The sequence below is a fragment of the Microtus oregoni genome, unplaced genomic scaffold (assembly GCF_018167655.1).
Source record: "Microtus oregoni isolate MIOR12 unplaced genomic scaffold, Mior012 000040F_ref0000088, whole genome shotgun sequence".
Taxonomy (NCBI): domain Eukaryota; kingdom Metazoa; phylum Chordata; class Mammalia; order Rodentia; family Cricetidae; genus Microtus; species Microtus oregoni.
This window is the reverse complement of record NW_024543207.1, coordinates 11,472,791-11,491,201: the sequence shown is the minus strand read 5'-3', so window position 1 is coordinate 11,491,201 and position 18,411 is coordinate 11,472,791. Positions and strand designations below refer to the sequence as shown.

The 18,411-nt window shown below is 43.5% G+C and overlaps 1 protein-coding gene across 1 annotated transcript; it reads right to left on the bottom strand.

The window, feature by feature from the left end:
• Positions 1–1,685: 1,685 nt before the first annotated feature.
• Positions 1,686–12,489, bottom strand: Znf622 (zinc finger protein 622). The gene is made up of 6 exons (XM_041632023.1): positions 11,718–12,489; positions 9,853–10,101; positions 9,574–9,736; positions 6,619–6,731; positions 2,853–2,996; positions 1,686–1,944 (listed from the first exon to the last, which is right to left on the bottom strand). The coding sequence occupies exons 1-6, from the start codon at positions 12,331–12,333 to the stop codon at positions 1,817–1,819; spliced, it is 1,413 nt and encodes a 470-aa protein (XP_041487957.1). The 5' UTR covers positions 12,334–12,489; the 3' UTR covers positions 1,686–1,816.
• Positions 12,490–18,411: the final 5,922 nt, after the last annotated feature.

The following is an 18,411-nucleotide window of genomic DNA, read 5'->3' as shown; positions in this document are numbered from 1 at the left end:
GGCAAATAAATGTTTACAAAATTATGTGTACAGAAGTGAGACACCAGGTTGCGCTATAAGCCCAAAATCAGAACAAAGGCTCTCTTGGTGGATGAGAAGGATAGCTAATAAAAAAAATGGAGGTAGTATTAGTATTTAGTATTTGGGAGGTTAATAAACACCAAAACCATTGTCTTCTACTCCAGTGGTAAGAAGCAGAAGAAAAGGAGAAGCAAAGTGGAGGAAGGAAGATGACCAAAAAAAAGGGGGGGGGGGTCAACTCCATGATGAGGATACCCACTGAAACAGCTGACTTGAGCTAGTAGAGCACACTGACTCCAGAATGACAACTGGGGAACCTACATAGGACCAAACATGGCCCTCTGAATGTGGGTGACAGTTGCATGGCTGGAGCAGACTGTGGGGTCACTTGAACTGGCTTTTGGGAACCCATGCTCTTTTGGAAGAATACCTTGCTCAGCCTAGATAGAGCAGGGAGGACCTTGGTCCTGCCTCAAAATAATGTGCTAGGCATTGTTGACTCCCCATGGAAAGCCTTATCCTCTCTGAGGACTGGATGGGCGGTGAGGTGAAGGGAAGGTGGAGGGAGCAGGAGGGGAGGGGAGGGAGTGGGAACTGGGATTGACTGGGATTGGTATGAGAAAACATTGTTTTAAAAAAAAATTAAATTTTAAAAAAATCAAAAAAAAAACAAAAAAAAACCTCACTGAAACACATTACAAAGGTACAAATTTCAGAGCCGTCAGAGATGTCAAGAGACTGAGTACTTCTAATGGGGAGGATGCTAGACGAGATGGAGGAAAAAACTCAAACAAGATAGTTCCCTTCTCTTTTTAAATGATAGTGAATTTGTACCCCGAGGAACATAAAATTCAATTCTGTATCCTAAGTTTCAAAATAAGACAGGCCAGCAAAGGCCATTTAGCAAACCGTCCAGACAACTGCAGCTTTCTGGCATCCTTAGTTACTGCATCAGAGTACTGTGCTCACTAAGACATTGACCTTGGTACGGCCATTTTGACACTGAAGGAGACTTCATACTTTAACCCACTTCTGGGACGCCTACTATGGAATGGGTACTTTGACTGGTTTATTGAGCACTCACAACCTGTGAGATTAAAAGATCGAGACAACACCCAAAACAATTTAAAGATTAAGAACTATATCACCTTTCCAAAGTCCCGAAAGTAGCTCAATGGATACTGAGCTTAGCTTTCCTGACGAGGCATCCCTAGTGCCTACACTAAGAACCTCCGCGTAGACTTAACTGCGAGGCACTCACAGACACTACATAAAAGCTGGAATTCTTCGTTCTTACTTAGAAATTGAAAACCCTTCACTGCAAGCCCTTCACATGTTCTCTCTTCCCTACCCTACACTTTTATCTACATGCCCAGACACATGGACTACTTCCTCAGCCAAACACATTCATGAATGACATTCAATTTTGCCCCATGTAAGCTGCAAAGTCCCCGACCTAGGTCCCGTGACTTGATGTGGTGAGTTATTCGGAAACACAGAATTCCGGGGCAGACAAATACATGTCCCCACACTATGCTGACAGCCGAAAGCATCTGGACACTGAGGCGATAAAGCACCTGTCAGGCAGTGATGCAGGTCCTGGAACCCACCAAACACATCACCACTTAAAAGCTTTAAACTGCTCAAAAATGACATCTGAAGACTGACATGATTCTGACTTTATTAGATCAGAACAAATGAAGTAGCAGCAAAAGATCAATTCCACAATCTGGCTTCACTGGTCCTCGAACAAGAAGGAAAGTGCAGTCAGAGATGCATCTCTGGTCTCAGCCTCTCAGAACCGCACTTGAGCCCTGAAGTGCATCTGCTTAGTAGCATTGTTCTTCATCCCCGTCTTCAGCATCCACTTTGACTTCATCCTTTGAACATACTGCATGTCTCGCTCACGCATGAGAGCTGCTCCTGTGGTTGGAAGGAGGTTAAGAAATGAGGCAATGTCTCTCACTGGTTGCCAGAGAAGTCAAATCTTTGTAGAGAATTTCCAAAGTGGCTTAGGGTAAGCAAGTTCTATATTTAAAGACATGCCAATGTGGGGGACTCTAAACAACGGAGCCCGGAAGTCTACGTGAGCCCAGAACTGTGTGTGAGAACTTTGTAAGCAGTGAGCTTTCCAGGACATCAGAGGGCCCGTCCTCCTATCTCCACCACTTCCACCTGGACTGTTATTTCTCAGAAGAGCAGAAAGACAGCTTTGTACAGCACATTCTAAAAGTTAAGTGATGGCACCCTGTGGTCTCAAAGCTTAATAACTTCAGCTGTCGGCTTTACTCATTCTAATCTTCTTCTATTTAGAAAAACTGCCAAAGAGGGCTGTCAACAAGTAGTACATGCACTATAGCACACATGTAGGAGGACAGTCAAGTCTCTCAATTATATCCCTTGTATGAATAGAAACTGATCTTTAATAATGCTCAGGATATAAAAGTTTATAACATGTGACTACACGTTAGATTCCACAGTTCAAGCTATTAACCACTAAGATATTGTTTCTGTGTTACTTCCAGGTAATTTCAACTTGTACTGATTTCTAAGTTATACTTTTTATAACTATTATAAACATGATATACTATTATATACATGTATATACTATTATATACATGATAAACTATTATAAACATGATGTATATCAAATTACTAAGCCAGGAATATTATGTATATAAGAATATAAGTCTTGGACTTACTGCCCTAGGTATCATATGGTAACAGAAGCTCCAGGGCTAAGAAGTCAAGCTTCCCTTGGAGAAGACCCAGTACGATGCAAATGATATCATGTCACCCAAGCCCACGAAAGCCATGGATCATCAATGTACCTGTGCTGCCTGTCCAGCCCAGGGCTCGGTATTGCTGGAGTACCCTGCCCACAGCCTTCTGGTTTCTAGCAACTGTCACAGCTCTTGGCATGCCAAATCGTTGTTTGTAGTATCTCATCAAGGAGCGATGACCCACTCTGGCACCTGTTTTTCAAAAGAGCAAACATTCAAATCCTGAACAGGGAAGTTCTTTCAAGTTTGAGCTATAAGCCAAAGGCTTCCAAAAAAATCTTCAAGGGCATAAAACTTTAGGAAACCTAGTAGGAAAACAGAAGTAATCCTAGGGCAATCTTCATCTGCTAGAGAAAAAATAGACCAGCATTAAAAAAAATATAAGAGATAAAGGCTAAAAACTCCCTGAAAAGATCAAACAGGAATAGTCCTGACATTAGGTCTACAAGTCATAGACAGAGCAGAACAAAAAAAAAAATCATCTTTTCTCTGGGTCAGTGTATTACTCCAGGGCTCCTCCAACAGGAGTAAACTTTACCCCACAGGGACATCCTACACCCACTGTCGACATCATTCTTGTTACAGCTGGACTGCTACTGACATCTAGTGGCTGAAGGACAGAAATGCTACTGAACAGGGCAAAATTCAGAGGCAGACCACCAACAGCAAAGTATCGTCCAGCCATATTGACAAAGTTGAGATGCTCCTTCCAAATGATAGAAACCACCTGATTACCTCAGAAATGATAAAGCTAAATTCTCTTCAAAGCCTGTGATTATTTAAGAAATCGAATGAAGTCAGGCCAGGTGGTGGCGCATGCCTTTAATTCCAGCACTCGGGAGGCAAAGGCAGGCAGATCTCTGAGTTGAGGCCAGCATGGTCAACAAGAACTAGTTTCTCGTGGTCTTTGGATGCCAGCATGGACAGATAAAAGATATCTCTCTGAAGCCAGCTACTTGATGCTTCTGGCATTTTCCTAATAAGACCTTGGTTTGCACCTGGTGCCTCAACTCAGGAAAATCACTGAATGTCCATGTGAGATGAATCTAATGGGAAAAGATTCACATCTAAATGAAGGTCCTCTCTGAAAATCTCAGCATTTTTACTCAGATTTCCAGATTACAATGCTAGGTCAGGTGTCCAGATTTGCAAGGATGTTTATCCCTAAATGAATAAAAACTAAAATGGTAATTAGTATACAGTAAATAAATATGATGTTCATAAGCAACATTTGCAAATGTATCTTCCAACTACTAAGAGCTGGCAGAAGAGAAGTGAGCTACTTTTGCCATCGGTTACAGTGAGAACTTGGCACTAACACCACATAAAGTGCTAAGAGCAGCTCAACCTGAAGGTACACATCAGCTTTAGAACGCTATGGTTGCCCAATAACAACATTTATGACTGACTTATGAAACTTCTGTCCATCCAGCTTCCATCATGCAACTGCTTATGAAACTATCCATTCCTGCTGAACAGCCAATGCAACTGATATTAGATACTAGAGTAGCTCCAACTCTAACATCCTAAAATTAATTGTGCATTTCTTATAGATACAACACTAGTTTCATCTGGCCAGTTGGCAAATAAATCAAGGTATCTTTCACACCAATTTCCTCCATAGGAACTGAAAAGTAATGAAGGAAAAGGAACTGTGCCTCTCCACACTCTTCCAGAGAAATGCTCAGAGCGCCCTCTACTGGGTACTTTTTTCACTGTCTCGGAGGCCAGGAAATGAGCAAGGAGCCTCTGCCTACACAATCCTTCTCCAGTTCTCTGGTCAGAAGGGCGCAGGCCTCCCATGGACATCAACAAAGCATGGCACATCAAGCTAAGGCAAGACCAAGCTCCTCCCCCTGCATCAAGGCTGGGCAAAGCATCCCAGCATGGGAACTAGGTTCCCAAAAGCCAACTCAGGTGCCAGGTACAGGCCCTGCTTCCACAAACAGACCAACTGTCACACATATGCAGAGGGCCTGGGTTGGTTCCATACAGGCTTCCTAGCTGTCTGTCTAGAGTTCTTGAACTCCCATGAGCCCAGACCACTGTGTATTGTATAGGCTACAATACATGACAATAAAACTTCCTGACTATGTAAGAAGAATTTTATCCTCAAGGCATTCTCTCTGCTCTAGGCATTAAAGGTTATTATGTCTGAGTTAATGACAGCTTGTGGTATTAGATGTGTTTAGCTGCTTCGGTAGAGCAAAACAGGAAAGCAAGATTCAACATATATAATGCTTCACCAGATACCTTCATGGCAAAGGGGGTGCTGCTACTGCAAAACTCTCTACGCAGTGTACAAAGCAGAGAAAGGCTTGGTGTGAGGTCCTGGATAAGGAGCCTGAACACAGGTCAGCTTCATATGCCATGTGAAGACAAGAGGATGGAATTTCCAGGCCTGCTGTAAAGCCTGCCTGTGTTATGTACGCAGTAAACACCAGGTATCAGTTCATATTTTACTCTATACTCCCTTCTCTTTCATTTCAAACCATGCCTTCCTTCTGTACCGACTCCATTCTTAACAGTTAACTGCACACTTCTCCCTTTCTATATAATAAATAACAGTGGATGCTTCTCATATTCATGACTTCTTCATCTTCTCATTCCTGGGATAAATTCCTACACTGAGTCCTACTTTCCAAGGAAGAAGGTAGAATTCATCCTCCATGCCTCTTCTCCAACTACTAGAGATAGGCAACCCAGCACTGCTATTCAAATATCAACATATCAAACTATTGTGGAAACCTGCTTCAGTTTGAGTGAAGAAACCAGAAACTTAAGGTGGTAGGACCTAATTGACAGAAGCAGATCACTGGAGCCTGCTCCCTGGAGACTACTGTATCCCTATTCACTTTGCTATGAGGTAAACAGTCTCCTCTACCACATGGTCCCACAGCCATTATATTTTTACCCAAATGCATTTGGGTTAATGGTCATGGACTGAGTTTTCTAAAACCATGAACCAAGATAAATTCCTGTTTAAGCCAGATTTTTGGTCATACCTATGCAAAAGTAACTGACAGAAAGCCTGAGCTATGTAAGAACACATGTACCAGAGGAATCAGTTCAAAGAGGGGAAAGAACATAAAAAAAAAAAGAAAGAAAGAAAGAAAGGAAGGAAGGAAGAAGGAAGGAAGGAAGAAAGGAAGAAAGGAAGAAAGGAAGAAAGAAAGAAAGAAAGAAAACCTGAGAGGAAAGCCTAGAAAGATAGATGGCTTAGTAGGTAAGGTGCTTGTCATGTAAATATTAAGACCAAAATTCAGGTGCCCAGAACCTAGGTAAAAAGTTGGGAATCTTGGCACACATCTGTAACCCTGGCCTGGAGGGGTGCGTTCCTGGAACTCATCGGTCAGCCTAGGCAAAATGATGAGCTATATAGGTTTAGTGAGAAACTACCAAGTAATGAGGAGGAGAGCAACTCAGGAAGATGCCCAACACTGACCTCTGACCTCTACACGCACGTGTATACACAGAGAAGACCAGAAACAAGAAAAAGACATACATACATATATACAGAAGGGAGAGGGGGAGTGATCTATAAGTCTACATTTTAAAAAATAATATTAAGGAAATACATAGCCAAAATATTCTAAACCTGAAAAGAAACAAGGAAAACCACAATCCAGTTTTATTGAGACAGCCAACTTGGAGCTAAGCAGCTACTTTTAAAGTTTATAAGTACTTGAGAACACAAAACCAACCACTTTAAGGTCCAAGTTCTTTTCCCTCGGTCCACCAGGTAACTGAAGATGACGCGTGCCTTCCACAGCACACCGGCAGGAAGCTATTTCTTCCTGACAAATACACTCACCAGAAGGAAGTATCAGCTCCATGGTTTCATCATCACATTCCAAGGTCTTTTCTGAGGACAGCTCCTCAATCTCACTAGGGTCCTGCCCCTCCTCGTAGTCTGGGTAGCTACTCCTACAACAGTAAAACAGCACTAATGAATGGACTTGACTCAACAAACTGCATTTGCAAACGCCACAAAACTACCACCAGCGTCCAGGGAAAGTCCACTAAGGAACTGAGGGATGAAACTACTGTTAGAATTTCTCTGCAACAAAGGTGACCAAGAAAGATTAGCAAATGCAGAAGACATGAACACAGAACTGGCCAACAAGTTATTCCCAACAGAAACAAGTTCTAGAAGACTGCGGCCGGACAGAACTCTGTGATGGCAGAAAGACACGTGTCTCACATGTTAGCTTTAGATAGGCAGGCTTTCAAGTACTGAACTTTTTCAATGCAGATAGTCTGACGAAAGCACTGAATTTTTAATATCTTTTATTTCACTTAAGTAGCCACAAGATATACCTAGTAATTACCACACTGGACAGTGTAGTTCTAGAAGAATCTGTTTCTAAATATATCCAAATTTTCCTATTTAAATTACCCAGAGAAAAATGACTAGACAGTGATGGGAGATGGCTCAATGGGTAAAGCACCAGCCAGGCAACCAGACCTGAGTTCAATTCCGAGCACCCACATAAAAGCAAAGCACAGCAATGTCTGTCTATACTCACAACACATTATCTACTTTTGTTTTATAGAACAAATATATTATTTAATGCTGGTTTATCAAGGCTCATACTGCTAATCACTTTGGAGACAAAACAGCACACCAAGTCCACAAAAAAAAAAAAAAAAAAAAAGGACATTCAAACAAAGAACATACTATTCTGTGTTGAGATGTTTGCTATTGTTAGTACTATGGAACAAACTCAGAACCTTAAATAAGCCAGCCAAGTGCTTTCCTCCTGAGCCATCCCTAGGCAGGAAACTTTTTAACCATTTGCATCAGTATCAACTTTAACTCCTAGCAACAGCTAGGAGCACACTGGTAAATAGTAACAATGCAACAGAAGGAGTTATCCCATCAACAAGAGGAACAATAGCAATAATACAAATTGTGTGAAAAGGTAGTAAGGGCTATAAGAATAATAAGGGAGGGGGCTGGAGAGATGGCTCAGAGGTTAAGAGCATTGCCTGCTCTTCCAAAGGTCCTGAGTTCAATTCCCAGCAACCACATGGTGGCTCACAACCATCTGTAATGGGGTCTGGTGCCCTCTTCTGGCCTGCAGGCATGCACACAGAATATTGTATACATAATAAATAAATAAATGTTTCAAAAAAAAAAAAGAAGAAGAAGGGATAAAAATGATTAGGTAGGCATTGCTGTTTTATGAAAGACAGTCATGGAAGGTCACAATGGCAAGGTGAAATTTATTAGAGTCCTTCAGGAAATGAAAACCCAAATCACTGGACTCTCTGAGCTAAAGTGAAGTGCAAAAACTCTGAGATTCGCATACCTGATATATATTAGAAAGAAAAGGACACAGGCATGCAAACAGCAAAATCATAGCTAGAGTTAGAACACTGGGACAATGTAGGCCATCAACTTCTGGCTGTTACTTTCAGGAGGAAGAAAAGCCCTTGGAATATTTTGAGCAGCACTTGATCTGACTTAATATGATAAAAGGATCCCTCACGCTAGCTTTGAGAATATAACACAGAAGGTGGTGAGGAGGAAAAGTAAGATCAGGAAGGCAACAAAACTGATGGTAAACTAGCCCTGACAGTGGAGGAAATGAAAAATAGCCACACATACTGAAAATAACTTCAAGGTAGAGGAAACAGGATCTGATTAAAGAATTAATGCAAACATAAAGATAAAATACCAAGAATGACTGAAAAATTATTGGCTTGCACACTGGGAAGGACAGAATTATCATTTATGTAAGGTAGAGTAGGCTTGATTGCATAGCAGAATGCAATACAAATGTTCAATAGAGCTTCAAAGTTTGAAGTTAGAGATATAAATTGGTAGTCATAGCCCATAGAAGGTACTGAAATCTGCTAGACTGAGTAGGAGCCTAAAAGTACAAAAAGCAGATGTAGATAAAGAAATCAGAATGTTTAGACTTCATTATTTCAAGGCAGTTATCAAGTTGACTATCTCTGGTGTTTGCTTAGCCTACTCCCAATTAGACAATCAGTCTAAAGGTCAAACACACTGCAGTCTGGTAGGAAACTAGAGAGGAATAAATATTATCTACTGCTTAGGGAGGATGCGTTCTATCTCTAGCAGAAACTCAAATATGACTTCTGCAGTGCCAAGGCCTCTAATTTTGCTATCCAACAGCCACTTTCAACTGCAAACTACAAAATCAGGAAGAGAGAACAAAAAAGTTCTAAAAGATTAAAATTTTTCTGACCATCTGTATCACTTGGGCTGTGGCTGCTTGGCACGGTACTTACACTATGCTATATCACAGAAATTTTGACAAAAGTAACTAATTATTCACCTAATATGCTTGTTACATATATATGAATTGTTCAAGATCCCAGTTAGAGTTGACTACCTACCTATGAAATGATCTTTCTACCAAATGCCAGGAACTGGCATAAAGTCAGTCTTTGACTCAAAGTCTCTTAAGGAGCCCAAAACAAGAAACCTAATTTTTGTATGTCCATTCAGAAGGTAATTAATAAAATCAAAGTTCTGACCACTTAATCACAAAGAATAAAACCAAGTCACTGACACTTTGGGATAGAGATCCTGATGATTCTAGAAGTGTTCAAGTGAGCTTGTTAGCAGAAAAATGTGTAATGTGGTTAAGAATACATTGGGCGAAGCTGAGTGTGACATCACAGCTCGCTGCATGATGAGCCCAGCTCATTTTCAAGAGGGGGAGGGGCAGACACTGCGCATTATCACTTCAGTACAGATACGACTTCAACCCCTTCACAAACTCCATCTTACCTAAAGTCATAGAAGTCTGCGAACTCCAAAGCCGCGTCACCATCTGTGAAGAGCTTGCAGTGGCTCTTGTCATTCATGTGTGCCTGCACAGCTTCTGTGGAGTAGAAGGATTTCCCTTTCTCATTGCACCACAAGCAAATCTTGCCAACACCGACTTTCTCTCCTGGTAACAAAATTTAAGGGAAAAATAAGAAGTCAGTCTTCCCAAATCAGGTTAAATCTCACTATTCTCACAAATTGAAAAACATTTCTTCATCAAAAGAAAATGATTGTACTCACCCAAATATTTAATGAGTCCTTTCAGATCTGAAAGATATTCTATATCAGGAATAAAGAAGCTGTGGATTTTAGTCATATGAGCCACATTCTTCATGAGGGAGCTTGAGTGGTGGGAACAAAATAAGCAGTCTGTTACTGGGATGGCACCCGGGGGCGGGCTCTCCCCAGCTTCTGCATCTTCTGCATCCTCTTCATCCAGTCCAGGGTTCTCACATTCCAATCCATCATCTGAATCAATATCTTCCCAATCTTCAAGCCAGACATTTTGAAAAACAAATTTACTTTAAAAAATATATTAAAGTAAGCACAAAGACACCATGATGATTCATGACCTATTATATCCTGCCTGTCCCCCAGAAGCCAAACTCTCTCTCAAGACCTCAATTTAGACTCTTATTTACCCTCAAGACATGCTTGAATGCTAACAAATATTGATCTTTCTCTCTAACTCGCTCCTATGCCTCACAGTACCTAGCCCAGTACTGGATAGAGAGATAAATGGATTCTGAATTGATTGAATAACAGTGTCGACCATTTCCACTTCACAGGAATACTTGACTGTATATTATGCTATGTGTGACTGTGTTATATATGAACTGCTGCTATTTTTTGAATGTATGTGTCCTCCCAAATTCAACTAAATCACCAATGTGATCGGTGGGAACTCGATTAGCCCTCACGAACGGGTTGATATCCTAAGAAAAGGACTCAGGTGAACCAGCTATCCTTTTGCTTGTCCTCCATGAGTCCACAACCTAGACCTCTCTGCCTTTCCCATCATGTAGACAAAGTCTAAGAAAAATACCCTGTCCATGGAACAGGCCCTCACCAGACAGTCAAGCTGCCAGCAGCGAAGACTCTTGACTTAGAGACATCCAGGACTGTGTGGCATCATATGTTCGTGTTCCTTATACATTAGCAGGCTTAAGATATTTTGCTAGAGAAGCATAAGCAGACTGAGACATTAACCCAAACTCTGCCAGTATTCAGATGCTGGAGGGGTGGCGGAATCAATACTTCATAAAGAGCCTTGATTGCTGGCTGGAGCCCCCACATTTCAGGCTTGCTTGGCAGTTGAACCCCCTCGCTCAGTTTGAATCAATTAGGCTAAGTGCCAAACCCTAAGAAGCCACTAGAATGACAACTGCTGAAGCAGTGTGCCAACAGCCTGTCTTTCTGTGTGCACAGGTGTGAACCCTCATCCGTATGCCACTCGTTTATAAAGCAACTCTCCTTTTATTCTGGGCCCCGAATCCACAATAGGGAAGCAGAACGACAACATTTCCTGCGGAGGTGCTGACTAGTGAGGCATTTAAAGCCTTTGGCTCATCACTCTGCAATGTCCTAATGAAAGCCCTCATTTTTAATTCCAACGAACACGTGCTATTTCCTTCAAAACACATAAAGAAAACTTCATATGAATTAAAAAAAAAAAAAGTAAGGCTCGCCTCGCCCATAATAAGATGTTTAAGCAACCATTAAACACTCTTCCCCTCAGGTCCACCCGAAGTTAGGTGAGGTCGAGGGCAACCATAAAAACGGAGGTCTCCAACCCATCTGCTGAACTATTTTAGACACAAATCGGTTAGCAACCTTAAATCCAGGCAGGATGCCGTGGGCAGATAATCCCAGCTCCCGCGAAGGCCGCAGTAAGGGGTTAGAAAGTCAAGGCCAGCCTGGAGAACAGTGAGACCCAGAGGCAACACAGTAGAAAGGGCGGGCACGGCCTGGGTGGGTGTGGCTCCCTGACAAGCGTAGTTCAACCCCTGGAGGGGCAACATCCCTAAAACGGCCCCAACCCTCCATCTCCATCGGCAAGTTTCCAGGGACCCGGTGCCTCACCCCAACCCAGACGGGGCCATTACCTTCCTCTTCGTCCTCATCCTCTTCCTCCTGCTCACTCTCCTCCCACTGCTGCTTCGCTAACTTCCTCGCCTGCTGCTCGAACCACTGCAGCCGGGGCGGTTTCTCCGCGGGGTCCCGATCCTGAGCGCCCCGCCGGCCCGCCGCCCTCGGGGACCCTTCCGCGGGCACGGAGGGCACTTTCTTGGGGGACGTGGAGGGCTGGGCTTTGATGGCCTGCTGGATGGCCGCGTTCATGGCATCCTTGCCCACGCTGTCGGCGCCCAGGCCCTTCTCCAGGTTCTTCTGGTTGAGCATCTCCACTTGCCGGCTCACCGCCCGCACCGCTTTCTTCTCCAGCTCCACGTGCCGCCGCGACTTGAGGTGGTTCTCGTAGGCCTTGAACGTGGCGAACTTCTTGCTGCACACGGTGCAGTAGGTGGCCGTGCCCTTGCTCTCCTCCTCCGCCACCGCCCGCTGCGCCCGCACCCGCTCCTGGAAGCCTTCGGCGGTCACCGGCTCCATGTCGGCCACCTTGCGCCGCAGGTTGTAGCGGTGCCAGTCCGTCTTGTAGTGCGCCCTCTGCATCTCCGCGTCGCGGAACGCCACCCGGCAGGTGATGCAGGTGTACGTCGCCATGGCGGGGCCGGGAGGGACAGGAGACGACCTAGCCGAGAACCTACCGAGCAGCGCTTCGGTCTCACCAGGTCCGAAGACACCACCTCGCCTGCAGCCACACAAGGCTGCACCAGGTTCCGGCTTCCGGAATCTCACTGGGGGAACATCCGGCCAGCCCACTAAAGTACACTCGGCAGGGCAGAAAGTCCCGCCTCTTTCCCTAGACACGCCCCGGAAGAGGGGACACTTCGTTTCTAGTGCTCGGTCCGCCCTGTCAATCAGAGGCGTTCCCCGGAGGCCGCTGCCGCGTCATTGTGAGGAGCGCTGGGTAGCGGTGACGTAGTTGTGCTGTGACGTGGGTAAAGTAACAGCTGTGGGAGAGGGAGGAGGGCGTGGGCTCTGCTCTAGGCTCCGGGAGGTCTCAGCGGCTCTCGATCGGTGTGTTCCCTCCGGATTGTCTCCCGCGCTTCTGGAACGGGAGCTCAAACGTGGCGACGGCGTGGAGCTTCCGGAGCCTCCTGGCCCTGGAGTCCAGACCCAAGCCTCCGCCTCTGCAGCAAAGAGCGAGGGCGAACTCTTGCATGAAAAGTTTTCCCTACTGGGTGCCAAAAGCACAGGCTAGCCACTGTCACACAGAAATATAACCCGAGCCGCGTGTGAAAATTTAAATCCAAGGAGCCATGCAAAAAGTAAAACTACTTGAAATTGCTTTTAATGATCGAAGTACTATTTCAGTATCTAAAAGCTAAAGATACATATACATACATACATACATACATACATATATCGTTAGACATTTTTAGGCTCCGTCGTTGGAGATCCCGGGGGTATAACAGCCACCATTGATGCCAGTTTGGGAATCGCCCCATTTTATGTACTCGATTTGTCTATATACCCTCATATATATGGTGGAGCACGAATAATAAAAACCCAGAGACAGATATTTGGGTTCAAGATGAAGATCAGAAAAGCAAAGCAATCAAGTCACTAACTAGAGAGTTCTGACCTCTACCAAGGTTCAGACAAAGGGGCGATCCTGTTCTCAATATGACTACAGACTGCAATGAGTTCCTCTTCTCCTACCTTAGATCCCCCCCCCATATCACTCCTGCCTCCACCTCCCTAGTGATGGAATTAAAGGTGGAATTAAAGGCGTGTGACTCCCTAGTGATGGAGTCACACTTTTCTCTTTTTAGACAGATTGACTCTCGAGGTTGAGTCCTAGGATTAAAGGTGTGTGACGCCACCCACTGGCTGCAATGGACTTTGCCTCTTTAAACAGCATTGGTACCTCCATTAAATTTTGTAGTGAAGGTCAGAGAATAAGCTTTGTAGTCAATGTGGCTTTTCCTATGCTAGCAATGGGACCTGAATTTATTTACCACTCCTTATCAGGATGTTCTTAATTTGCTTGCTATCACTTAGATACGGTGTGTCCCTTCATGATTTGTGTGTTAAAACAGTGTTCCTCAGAGTCACAGTGTTGGGAGTCAGTGGGACATTTAAGAGGTAATTGAGTCATGAGAACTTCACCTTCATGAGTGGATTAGTGTTTTTGTCAAGAAATTGGGAGTAGATTGTTTGCTAGAAGAGTTGCCAGTGGAAAGCTGGAGAGCCTCCCCCATCACCATGTGGTACCCATCTTCCACACACATCCCCCTTCGCCTCTCCTTTTCTTCCACCTGTGGAGCATCATTTCAGCCATCAGCAGCAGTTCATAGATGCCACCTCCCTACTCCTGGACCTCTGGGACTGAGAACTAAACATATTTATTTATAAACTTCCCAGCCTCAGGAGTTCTGTTATAGCAACAGGAAATAGACTAAGTCATCTAGTACACGTAGGGTCTTGCAAACACTGTGCTGAGCTCTGAGAGTCTTGCAGAAGAAGGGGAGGAGGGATTGTACCAGCCAGGGGAGCCATGATGGGGGAAACCCACAGAGACAGCTGACCTGAGCAAGAGCTCATGGATGCTGGGCCAACAGTCAAGGAAGCCTGCATGGGACCGACCTAGATCCTCTGCACGTGTGTGACAATCCTGTAGCTTGATCTTAGTAAGGCTTCTCCCTGGCTCTTAGGTGACTTTTGGTAACTTGTTCCCTGTGCTGGATTACCTGGTTCCGCCTCAGTGTAAGGAGAGGAACTTGGTTCTGCCTCAACTTGATGTGTCCTATTTTGTGCTAGCCCATGGGACGCTTGTTCCTTTCTGAATGGAGATGGAGGATATTATTACTATAGTGTTTTTTATTTCTTAGATCAAAGGTTATGGTATTGCTCATAAAGGAACAGGCACTAAAAAGGTCAGGCTTGTGGTCTTGTCTAGTCTTTATTCAGGCCTTTTGGGTTTGCTGCAATAAAATAAAAGCAACCGATCATAATATCTAGATGGATAAGTGGTGTAGGAGGTCCTTCTTTCTATATGTTGCTTGTATTGGTTAATGAATAAAGAAACTGCCTTGACCTGATAGGCCAGAACTTAGGTAGCAGAGAAGATAGAACTGAATTCCAGGAGGAAGAAAGCAGAGTCAAGGAGAAGCCATGGATCCTCCGCCTCAGAGAGATGCCAGTTAGAATCTTTTCTGGTAAGCCACTGCCACGTGGTGATATACGAATTAACATAAATGGGTTAAATTAAGATGCAAGAATTAGCCAATAAGAAACTAGATATAATGGGCCAAGCAGTGTTTTAATGAATACAGTTTCTGTGTGGTTATTTCGCATGGGTGGCCCGAATGATCAAGCAGGCCCCTCCCTACAATTGGTGTCCAACATGGGGCAACTGCATCCACATAAAGCCTGAGAGAGTTTGGGAAGTAATTAAGAATAGAGTTAAGCATGGCTTACTGACAGCAGCACTTTCTCAGGTGGGCTCTGCTTGCTCCAGGCAAGTGCTCTCATTTAAAAGAGGTTTCCTGACTCAGCTTTAGCTGTAAAACCTTGCAGCTCTTTTAAGAGGCCCTGCCATGAAATACTTAAATGGTGTTGATGAAAGGCTTGACTGCATACTTTTTGGTTTTCAGCCATAGCAGGAAAAAAGCCATGCCATTTTAAAATGCCAGCTTTCTGGGCTTTCCTGCCACTGCAAACTCTGACTCTTTCAGGCAGGAGGTCCAGCTACAGAACATTTGATTGTGGTTTGCTGGTACCTCAGCCATGAGGCTAGAATCTCAGAAAGCTAAGGAATGGGCTGGATGTAGCCGTCAAAGCCATAGCTTTAATCCTCTCCATACTGCTTAGCAAATTAAAGACTCACATGGTCAGAAAAAGAGAGATATACAGTAAAGAGAGATTCAAAGGCAAAGAAAACCTCTAAATGTTTTATAGTGTGTTAAATATCTATGGCAGGCTTGGGAGAGAAAAGAAAAAGAATAAAGTCCTTAAAATAAAACAAAAGAGTAGTTGGGCGTGGTGGCACACACCTTTAATCCCAACACTTGGACGACAGAGGCAGGCAGACCTCTGCAAGTTCAAGATGTGGTGGCACATGCCTTTAATCCCAGAACTTGGGAGGCCGAGGCAGGATGATCTCTGTGAGTTCAAGGACAGCCTGGTCTACAGAGTGAGTTCCAGGACAGCCAAAGATACACAGAGAACCTATCTCAAAAAGCCAAAAATTTAAAGAAAAAATAAAAAAAATAGAGGTTAAAATAAAGCCATGTAAAGATGAAAAATACACAGAGTCTGGATACTGTATGTTTTGTGCTTTCTTTGAATTGTGTGAATGCTGAGGAAGGAGCAACAGCTGCTAAAAGATATTTATTTATAAACACTGCTGGGTTAATCCAAGATAGGTATTTTGAAGATACTGTGACTTCAAAATTGAAGTCAAAAGATATGTTACTTTAAAGAAGAGGTTTTGCTTTTGTTTACATAGAAAATGAGAGGTTGTGGATTCATTCTGAGTTAAGAAAAATGAGGTTTGTTCAAGGAAGACCACCTGAGATATCTTCGGTAGGAACGGATGACCCAGATGTCTGAGTTCTACATCCAGAACAGATTCAAGATGCTGCCTGAGATGATCAAGACTCACAGGATCCTCCAGTCAGGACTTAATCACAATTCTAAATTTTCTTTAGGTCCCCAACCATCAGGAAGTAGCCTGGAAAACTACACCCACATTCCCCCAAAATGGACTAGGATATTTTTCTTTGTTTAGGATGTTGGTTACAAGTTTTTATGGCTAATGGTCAGAAGAAAAGCTAAACAAAGGATATTAAATTCAGAGTTCTTTTTTTCTTAAAAAAAAAAGAGGGGGAAGTGGTGTGGGGCAGCGATCTGTATTCTATCAATTATATTTAAAATAAACGCTGATTGGCACATAGCCAGGCAAGAAGTATAGGTGGGACAACCAGACAGGAAGTAGAGGTGGGTCAATGAGAACAGGAGAATTCTGGGAAGAGGAAAGCTTGGTATGCAGTCCTGACCCAGCCACAGAGCAAGCAAGATGTAACTGCCTCGCTGAATAAGGTACCAAGCCCGTGGCTAGCTTAGACAAGAATAATGGACTAATATAAGTTATAAGAGTAAATAAGAAGTCTGAGCTACTAGGCTATTCAGTTTATAACTAATGTAGAACTCTGTGTTATTTTTTTTGAGACTTAACAACTGTGGGAAACGGGCAGGATAGAAAACTCAGTCAACAGATAAACACAGCTATGCTCTAATAAAAGTTTTTTTTACAGACTCAAGAATCTAAAATAGAAGTGGACATGATGGTCCATGCCTAAAATCTCAACACTTAGGAAGCTGAGGCAGGCTGATGAGTTCAAGGCCTGTCTGAGCTAAAGGAGGAGACCCTGTCTCAAAGAGTTAAAATTATTTTTAGTGTACAGCCCATATGTAAACAGATAGCACCCTGGATTTGCCATGTGGGTTCTAGTTGGCCAGTTCTGCCTTTAAGGGACAATTCCTACAGCATCCTGTGAGGAAGTACTGTTTTATCTTTATTTTGTTTAGGTGGGAAACAGTTACAAAGTGGTTAGGTCAACCTTACTGGAGTCCCACAGTCTGTAACATTAGAACCCTTACAAATAATGAGTGGAGAACCTTACACATGGTCCACGGAGACAGTGACGTAATACACACTTTTATAATACTTTCCATCCATTTTTTTCCACAGGCATTTATTGAACTATAAGGCCATTAAAGTGCTGGACCCATTAAGTGAATTCCGCAGTTTTCTTGTGAACAGGTAGTTAGTTAAAGTTGCCTTTAAGCTATAAAATGATGGCTGCCAGGCAGTGGTGGTGCACACCTTTAATCCCAGCACTCGGGAGGCAGAGACAGATGGATCTCTGTGAGTTTGAGGACAGCCTGGTCTACAGAACAAGTTCCAAAACAGGCTCCACAGAGAAACCCTGTCTCAAAAAAACAAAAACAAACACACACACACACACACACACACACACACACACAAAAAGATCTAAAATGATGGCTTAGATAATATGTAAGCAGAAAAAAAATCAGTATCTTGGTTTTGTACCATGTTGATCCCCCTTAAAAGTATTTTAAGTAGCTGTTTCTGGAACTGAGGCTTTGTGAAAGGCTAAGAGACTGTAGATTGAAGATAATCATAACACTTGGACTTTTGTCTTAGGGCCATAATACCAACATCAGAACCAGATGTGCTGACATTTACTGGAGACATGCAAACAAATGTCTAATTACTCCAGACAGGGACTGATGGCAGAGCAAAGTACGATTCTGCTCAAGTCTAGCCTGGCCAACTAGCTAGTCTATTGGGTTTAGTTATGGAGCACAGGAGGAGTTACTTAGAGGAGGTAAGTCTCAGTTTTGGGTGAGCCAAAAGCAGACACCATTGGGGAATATTAGTTTAAGGTGTGTGGCTTTTGTTGATGATGTATTTGTTTAACTCTGTGAGGCTGTGATTCTTTGTCTGTCTAAAACACCAAAGGGTCCTAATAAAGAGCTGACTGGCCAAAAGCAAGGCAGGAGCAAGGACAGGCGGGGTTGGCAGGCAGAGAGAATAAATAAGAGAAATGAGGAAGAGGAGGAACAAGAGAACAAAGGGAGGAAAACATCAGGGGTCAGCCACCCAGTCACCCAGCCAACCATGGAGTAAGAATAAGATTTACAGAA

Bases quoted from the DNA above. Each gene is read 5' to 3' on its own strand.
- Znf622 (XM_041632023.1), bottom strand. From the start codon at position 12,333: ATGGCGACGTACACCTGCATCACCTGCCGGGTGGCGTTCCGCGACGCG. The intron at 10,102-11,717 runs GTAATGGCCCCG...TCTGGCTTGAAG, and splicing joins GGATGAGGACGAAGAGGAAG to ATTGGGAAGATATTGATTCA. The intron at 9,737-9,852 runs GTGAGTACAATC...TTTTGTTACCAG, and splicing joins AGGACTCATTAAATATTTGG to GAGAGAAAGTCGGTGTTGGC.